Raw genomic sequence first — 8939 nt, 5'->3', positions numbered from 1 at the left:
CATTTTTACAAAGATTTTTTTCAGAGCCAAATGTATTTCCATGATCTTCTCGAATATCCACTAAAAGCAGCAAGTCTGAGGTATCTATCTGAAAGCACTCACTAATTATCTAGGTTTAGTTTTCTCTTTTGCACAAATTATCTGAATTTGCAAAAGACATTGTTTCCTTTCTGTATGTTCTTCATTTGGTTGCGGGGAGGCATTCGTAAGCCAAAAGGACATTATTATTACACAAAAGCACTTTGTGTGGGTGCTATGATCTCTGACTATATGAACTTTAATCTGCTCGACAACATTTTTCAGATAATTTTACACAACACATTGCACATGCTAATAGGACGCTAAATTCCAGGGACTCAAAACGATCCGATTCCAAACGAACAAAGTTCGACGAATCATAGTTCTGTCGAACACGACCACGGCGAAACTATGCAATGTTCGTCTAACTATTTTCTAGTCCACACCGGTTGTCGAGATATATTTAACAGTTTTTTTGTTTTTAGAAGGTATTGTTTATAGACTTCGGAGCCGAGAAGCAAGGTGACATCCATCCAAACAATTATCTTCCCAAAACAAAGAACTTTCGTTGTTTACGACCTTTTTCGTCTAACTATTAACATTTTTAAAATGGCACGGACATTATTTTTTGAAAATGTGTGGTTTTTTATGTCAAAAGTATTTTTTTAATTGTTCAACTTTTTTATATTAGATGACCATGTTTTTAGGTTGTATAAAAAATAGTTTTGTAAAAAGTGTCACTACTATTTTTTGGAATGTTTGAACGTTTCTTAATGTCATGTGCATGTTTCAAATGGTATTAGATATTTTAAAAAATTATGCAAAAAATTTCAAATTTTCTTTCACTGTCACAGTGATTTTTGGGAATGTGTGAACATTTTCTAAATGTTACAAACATTTTTTTGAACGGTAAAAACATTTTATAAAAGTTGAGAGAATACTTTGTTTTTACATTTTATAAACATTTTCTAATAATTCCGCAGTTTTTTTGAAAGCGTGAACATTTTTTAATGTCCCAAAAAACTTAAATGCAATTTGTTTTAGCATTAAAATTTGAATATCATTTTTTCAATTTTAGAAATGTTAATAAAAACGGTAAAAGAAAAATAAAAAAAGGGAAGAAGAAAACAGAACCCGATACTCCCCCGTGTTGGGCGGCCCATTTAAGAAAGTGGTCGAGGAGTGGGGGTCTTCTGTCTTGCACTTAAAAAAGCAAGACAAAGCGTTACCCATAAATTCAGAAGTGCTACTGCTACTGATGAAGAGTAAATTAAAAAAAGAAAAGTGAAAAAAAATTCAACATCCAACATGCTCGGGTGCATGCAAATTTGCATGGTGTTAGGATATCCTACGGGGTTGCGGGAAGACCAAAATCGGGGCCAAATAGTGCATTTTTACAAAGATTATTTGAGAGCCAAATGTATCTCCTCGAATATCCACTGAAAACAGCAAGTAAGTCTGAGGTATCTATCTGAAAGCGCTCACTGATTATCTAGGTTTAGTTTTCTCTTTTGCGCAAATGATCTGAATTTGCAAAAGCCATTGTTTCATTTATGTTTGTTCTTCATTTGATTGCTGGGAGGCACTCGCAATCCAAAAGGACATTATTATTACACAAAAGCACTTTAATCTGCTCAACAACATTACATTTTTCAGATAATTTCACACAAGACATGGCACAGGCGAATAGGACCATAAACTCCAGGGACTCAAAATGATGTGATTCCGAACGAACAAAGTTGAATGAATCATAGTCCATGGCAGTGAGAAAGTAAAAGAAGATGGTAAGAAAAGTGATTGTGCATCTTGTGTATGTATGCAGGCAATGCAAGCTTGAGATATATCCATATCAAGATGTGGACTCTTGACAGCCAAACAAGTTTTGAGGCAGTTGATGTTTCCTAAGCAACATATATTAAGATATGTACTATGTATTATGGAATATGAATGCATCCATTCTGCATCATGGATGCTAAATCCTACCCGCAAGATATAAATGTTGCCAAGATATATATGTTGATTCATACAGCCACATAACTAACTCTATAAATGGAAAACCACATGGCTGATTGCTTCTCATCATCCTATTCCTATATATGATGATGATGATGATGATGATGATGATGATGATGCATAACAAAATGAAAGCAACCAGATGAAGGTGATAATGATGCAGAAAAGCAAGCAGAAATGATTTGGTGATGACAAAATAACGTACGTCTGCCATCCATACATCTAGTTCATCTGGCTACTACATCATCAACTCGACTGGAAATAATAAAAGCAACAGCGGCAGCATCTCTAATGTAGTAATAATCAACAAAAGACAGCCAGCATATGCGAGTGCGTGCGTTCATGCCTAGACCGAAAATATAAAACAAGTAGTTCACTAACTAGCTAGCTAAGCTAGGGAGCAGCAACACAAGCCCCATCCATGGATCCATCCATCCATCACTACGGCAGGGAAGGCCTACGACGACGACGGAGGAGCCGAGCCCGAAGGCCCAGGGGGCGGCTGCGTCTTGTCGAGCTTGGACAGGAGCCGCTGCATCTCAGCAAGGAGGCTCGCCGACACGGGCGCCGCTCCGGCTCCTCCAGCGGGAGCGGGAGCGGCTGGGAACGCCGCCGCTCCAACGTTGAGCGGCAAAGACCGCCCGTTCTTCAGGGACGAGATCATGTTCTCCACGTTCTTCCTCATGTCGGCACGAGCCAGCGGGGGCTTGGCGGGACGGGCAGGCGCAAGCGTGATCGCCTCCAGGTAGTTGAGCCCTAGGGTGGCCCAGGGGGGCCCGAACTGCCCGAAGATGCCTGGGATCTCCGCCTTGGTGTAGGCCGCCTCTGCCTCGGTGCTCTTCCCAAACACCACGCGCGCGTCGCGGCGCTCTTCTGATATGTCGCACTCCGACTCCACCAGGACGCCAAACCTGCGGAACTCTGAGAGCAGCTCCTCCTTGGTGGGGACCATGGTGCCGTCCAAGAATTTCACCCGGATCTCTGCTGGGTTGGCAAAGTATGCTGCTGCTGCGGGCTTCTTGTTTCTCCTCTTGTGGGCAGAGTTGGGCGCATCAGGAGGGCAGGGGCTCCCATTGGTAGCACCACCACTACCTTTTGCAGCAACTGCCTTGTTCTGGCTAGTCTCTTCAACCTTTTGAGTCTCATCACCTTGAGGCGCTCCAGCAGCGACCTCCTCCACTTTCTTGTACGTTTCCGGCAGCATCGCCTGAATCAGAGATGTGTATGACTCTTGAACTGCACGAACTTGCACACTTGCGTTTTTGTCTTTGTTTTCATCGGCGGGCTGGGATATGATATCTCCATGGATGATAGGTGGAAGCAAGCCACTTGTAGCAGGCACATCTTCAACAGCAGCAACTTGTTCATTTATATCTAGTACAGGAATACTAGCTTCCAGCTCCATGGCTTCCATCTCGACACTTGTGACGACAGGCACATCTACAACACTTTCCACATTCATATCTAATAACTGAATACCACCAGTTTCAGGCAGAGTCATCACTTGTGCCTGGGCACTTGCGGCAGCAACATCTGCGTTAAGAATATCCACATTCATACCAGCAGCTTCAGGCATTTTAACATCAGCCTGATGTTTGGCAGCAACATCTTGGCTAAGAGTAGTATCCACGTTCATATCCACATTCACAGGCATTGTAACTTGAGTCTGGGGCACATCTCCGTCCACATTCATATCAGTTGCTGGCTTTGTTGCTTCCTCCTCATTCTTTTTGGCAGATTGGTCAGATGAAGCATTCACAACGGATCCACCGTCCCCTTGCTCCTGCTCCTCTCCTGATTTTACTCCTCCAGACATTGTAGCTGAAATAGGGCTCTTTGACACCAACAAGCTGTTCTTCATCTTGGGATCAGGAACCCCAGCTCCCATGCCTGGTTTGACTTGGCTCATGATATCCTCAGCACTCACCTGCCTGATAGGAATGGCGGGCGTGATAACCAAGCCAGAGCCAGAGCCAGAGGCAGAGGCAGAGGCAGGCCCAAGAGTTGCTTTTGGGGAGGTTTTGTCAATCTTCTTCCTCTTGTTGATAACAGAGCCTTTTGGGGAGGTTCCATCCTGCTCCTGCTCCTTCTTCTTTCTGCCCCTCTTCTTCTTGTCAGAAACATTCTCCTCTTTCTTATTCTCCTCAGAAGCATCCTCCGCTGCACAGTCAAGAGCGGCCGTCTTCTTCTTCTTCTTCTTCTTGTTGTTGTTGTTGATAGAAGAAGAATCGGCACTGCCATCCTGATCCTTCTTCTTTCTACCACGCTTACCCTTGCCTTGTTTGGGAGTAGCAGCTGAATCTGAAACCAGGACATCTGCAGCAGCAGCAGCTTTCTCAACAGCAGCATTCTTGGGAATGTGTGAGCATTCATGGTCCTTGTAGGAGTCATGGTGAGCACCCTCGGCAAACACGGAGCTCCTAAGCAGGCCAAGGAAGTCCTCCGCGGCCTTGGGGAAGTGTCTCTTGTGAGAGACGTCCTCCCCGAAGCAGCGCAGCAGCAGCAGGACCTCCTGAGCAGCAACATTGTCCAGCGGAAGCGGAAGCGGCGGCGGCACCACCACCTTGCTCTTCTTCTTGTGCTTCTCATCCGGTGACCCCTTGTTATACTTGCTCTCATCCTTGTTAGCAGCTCTAGCGGGCGGCGATTTCTTTGGCGAATCATCTGACTTGTCCTCAAGAGCAAAGACGCCGATGTTGGTGTAGGGCGGCGAGAGATACTTGCTCTTCTTGCGCTCGCGCCTCCCGGAGAGGGCAGTGCCGCTCTCGGCCTTGTTCTGGCTGCTGAGTTTCTGCTCCTCCTCCTCCTCGGAGTCCATGAGCGAGGCTTTGGCGGGCCTCCTTGTCTGCTTGGGGGTCTTGTGTGCCATCTCGGCTTTGTCCTCCTCCTCCTCCTCCTTGTCCTTTGGAGTGGGGGCTTTGGTGCGCTTCTTTCTCTGCTTGGGCGTCTTGTGCTGCACCACGGCCTTCTTCTTCTCCTCCTCATCCTCTTCAGAGGCAGCACCGTCGTCGGCCAGCATGTCGAGATCAATCTTGTCGATGAGGTCGTCTTTGGTGCGGCGCTGGTAGCGGCCCGGGCCGTCGGGGCCCCATCCCTGGGCGAGCGCCTGGACCCAGGTCTTGAGGCGGGCGTGGTCCAGCAGGCCGAGGGCGGGGGCGTCGACGGCCGCGCTGCGGAGCGCGGCGAGGAACTCGCGGGGCTCGAGGAGGTTGGAGACGGCGGTGATGACGACCTTGTTGTTGTCGTCGGCCTGGGATGATTCTTGGGGGCCGCGGGCGCAGGGGCAGGTGAGGGCGTCGCAGAGGATGGCGACGGCGGTGGCCCTGGCGTGGGCGACGGCGGCGACAAAGGCGAGGCCTTTGTTGGCGGTTGCGAGGGCGTCGGCGTCGGGGGCGGCGAGGAAGGGCTTGACGGCGACGGCGGGGCGGTGGTCGTCGGAGTACTCGGCGCCGAGGGAGGAGACGAGGGGGGATTCAGAGGATGCGGCGTGGAGGCGCGCGGGCCACCAGTGGTGTCGGCCCTTGGTCTTGGCCCAGACGAGCTCCCCGGCGGCTAGGGTTTGGGGTTGGGGTTGCGGGGGTTGCGGGGGCTCGGGATCGTCCGTCGCCATCGGCGCAGGGGAGGGGAGGGGATTGGGATTGGGATTGGCGGGGGGGGGGGGGGTTGGGGGGGGGGGGGGGGGGGGGTTTAGGGCTGGCGGATGGATGGATGGATCCGATTTGATTGGATTTGGAAGGAGATTAATGCGGCGGGGCGGGGCGGAAGAGGAGGCGCCGACGGGGAAGAGAAAAAGGTTGGAGATTTGAGATTGGATGAGATCTCCTTCTCTTCTTCTCCGGGTCCGGTGGGGTGGGGTGGGGCGGGGCGGCGGCGAGGGTTGGGTGGGGAGTGGAGACGCTCTCTCTCTCTCTCGAGTGTGGAGTGGAGTGCCTCTCTCTCTCGATTTGTTCTCGTGTGTAGCGCCTGCCTGCCTCCACACCACACCACACCACACCACACCACGTGGAGATTCTCTCGCTCGCTCCAATCACCCCACAATACTACTAGCTGTGATTGCCCATGCATTGCCACGGAATATAAATTTAAACATTGTTATTCACCGCTAACGTTGATCCAACATTGCTAGTGGCTCGCTGCTATAAAAAAAAACCCACGATAAGCCCTCTTGTAGCCTCGACAATCCCTCCCGCTTAATGCGCTCACCCCACATAATAGTATGACACCGTCTTCCATATACAATGTACTCCCTTCGTTACAAATTTCTCTCTAAAATGTACCACATGCCTGTCTTGGCTAGCCTCCTCAGATCTAGAGCTCACCATGCATGATAAAATCAAATGAGAAACTAGAAAAGGCCCAAAAATTAGAAAAATCAAGGATAATTTCAAAAAATATGTAGAATTAAAACAAATAATAAAAAGTAGGTATTTAAAATTTTGAAATTTATTGAATCACATCATTTCTTTAGAATATGTTTACTTATAAAATATTCTTGTGAATGGCACATAGGCAAAACGCTGACAACAATTCCTGCAAGCTCTACAACGTTCAGCTCAGATGTACTTGTCTTAGTGCAGAAGTATGCCATCCCAACCTCGCCCTTCCCAAGCTTCCGACCAAGGATATAAATATAATGTTCCCTTAGGTCTGCCGGTTCAGCCCGATGATAGAGATAGATGTAGGAACAAACATTCCTTTAGAATCCCATCAACAGTGGACTGCTAAAACTTCTTCAAATGTGAGAGCAATCCTCTTCAAGGTGTCGCATACCTAACTTAAATGAAAATATATTCTCTTCTGCATATGATTTCACAAATGTACTTAGTTGAGTTCGTGTGTTCCATTCAAAACATAACATCATATTTTTTTATGTTTTTCTATTTTAACAATCGACACATGAAATACTTGGTGCATGTATTTCCATACGAGATCTAACATGTAGCTGTAGTTTCAAAACAAAGCCATGCATAGTTATGTATAGTCATAGTTACCATGCCCTTTTAACTTACTCACCACCAAGTCCTAAGCAGCGATGGAGTTTCTTCCTTCGAACCAAAGAAGTGGTTTATAATATGAAAAATAGAACCAGAAAACAAATAGTGAAGATAAACCTAAGTTGGAAGAATGTAGATTTTTGGATTTCCGCATATAGATGTACTAATATGCAGCACTGCAGTCAGAGGTATATCAGCATCATGGTTTCGACTTTCCAGAGATTTTCTCAAAAGCCAATTCAACCTGATTATTGCAGGTGCAGGTCTCTCATATTTTCTTAAATTTATCAATCACGGGTATATCAACATTATGTTTATCTCCAATATAGTTACAATGGAACAATCGGATGTATTCAATTGATAGTGAAAGAGCCAAGATTGCAAGGTGAGATGTATTCCATTCCCTCCGTCCCAAAATAAGTGTCTCAACTTTTGTACTAACTTAAGTTGAGACACTTAATTTGGGACAGAGGGAGTATATATATAATGAATATAAATAAAATTACTATGATGTAGCACTAAGACCTTTGTAGTATTTTCCTTCTTGTGAAAAGCTTATGTGAACACAAGGTACATCTCATACTTGCCTGTGTCACTACCTCACTATAAAATGCTACAAATAGACATACATCTATATGCAGTGATTTACTGAACAAAATCTAGAGATACTTAATGTTATTATTTTCAACACATACTTTTTATTTGAAAAACATTAAAATACTCTGTAGAAATTGTTATTATCATGTAAAGTACACTTTATAAAACAATTATAGAACTAATTTTTTATATAAATTCGAGAGCAACATCTTAAGGCTGGAATTAACAAAAAGGCATGTACTACATCCAGCATCATCTTAAGTAGCAACACACAGATATTAGGTAGGTGTGTGTACAGAAAGCTCTTGATTGAGCAGCATTTTAGTACATCATATATAGTAGCTAATTTTCAGGACATATTGGTCATTGAATAGTCGGAAGAAGTAAACAGATGGTTACCGTAAGTTTCGCCATTGTGGAGCTTACACAGTCGTCCACCTTATCCTGACCTTGGTATTGAATCATTGTTACAGCACACACAAATACGGATATCAAATAAAAATCAGAAAACAAGTTGCATTCTCTGCCAAAACCATATGCAATACCTCCTGTAGTAGGAGTATTTTCAGTAACTACTCTGATGTACTATTGCTCCTAATTTCAGTAAACAAATAAAATACATGCAGAACTAACACATGGGATACTGAGAAAAACCAAAACATAAAGAAGAAATTATTGTTCGCCTGAAATATGAAGCTAACTCTGATGTACTGCAATAGCCGTCTGTGTAACCTCGTCGGTTATCCACTCCATCCGTCAAACTCTCCTCCGATTGCTGTCACCGCGGCCTATCGATCACAACAAGAAGACTATATGTAGAGAATGGCGTAACAAAATAAACAAGGCTATCAAATTTCTGCTACAAAGAACGCAAACTCTGTCAGTAGTTACAAAACTGAAAAAAAATATAATTTCTCCTACATCTACATATTAGCAATGATGGATTTACTTTCTTTTTTGAGAAAGAATCAAATTGTCAAATGTGTAGAGAAATATTAGAGGTCCATGCTCATACCTTTTCTCTATCCTGAAAAACATGACAGTTAACAGGGGCACATGAACCTGCACCGCATTTGGCACAAAAATTCACAGTAAGTCGTGAAATAGAAGAACAATATAACTATTATTCCGTCTCCATTAGAAGTTTTTTGATGAATTTGTATCAACAATAAAAGTGCAGGTCATAACCAAGAAATCAAGATCGGGCTCGAGTTCTGTATTAGGAATCAGATCAAGAAGAGAACAAAACAAAATTTCAGAGAGGAGAAGGAAGAAAGAGAGCTTACTGGTAGTTGTACTTGGACCCCTGATCCAGCC

The 8939-nt window shown here is 44.8% G+C and overlaps 1 protein-coding gene across 2 annotated transcripts; it reads right to left on the bottom strand.

Moving 5' to 3' along the window:
* Nucleotides 1-2189: 2189 nt before the first annotated feature.
* On the bottom strand, nucleotides 2190-5926 carry LOC125542239. 2 transcript variants are annotated; one of them, XM_048705194.1, is made up of 2 exons: nucleotides 2660-5926; nucleotides 2190-2629 (listed from the first exon to the last, which is right to left on the bottom strand). In XM_048705194.1, exons 1-2 carry the CDS (start codon nucleotides 5639-5641, stop codon nucleotides 2489-2491), a joined length of 3123 nt encoding a protein of 1040 aa, XP_048561151.1. In that variant the 5' UTR covers nucleotides 5642-5926; the 3' UTR covers nucleotides 2190-2488. The 2 variants fall into 2 exon arrangements, with proteins under 2 accessions (XP_048561151.1, XP_048561150.1); XM_048705193.1 differs by having other exon boundaries at nucleotides 2190-5926.
* Nucleotides 5927-8939: the final 3013 nt, after the last annotated feature.

Source organism: Triticum urartu, chromosome 3, assembly GCF_003073215.2.
Source record: "Triticum urartu cultivar G1812 chromosome 3, Tu2.1, whole genome shotgun sequence".
Classification (NCBI taxonomy): Eukaryota; Viridiplantae; Streptophyta; class Magnoliopsida; order Poales; family Poaceae; genus Triticum; species Triticum urartu.
The sequence above is the reverse complement of the archived record's forward strand: the minus strand, read 5'-3'. Positions and strand labels throughout refer to the sequence as shown.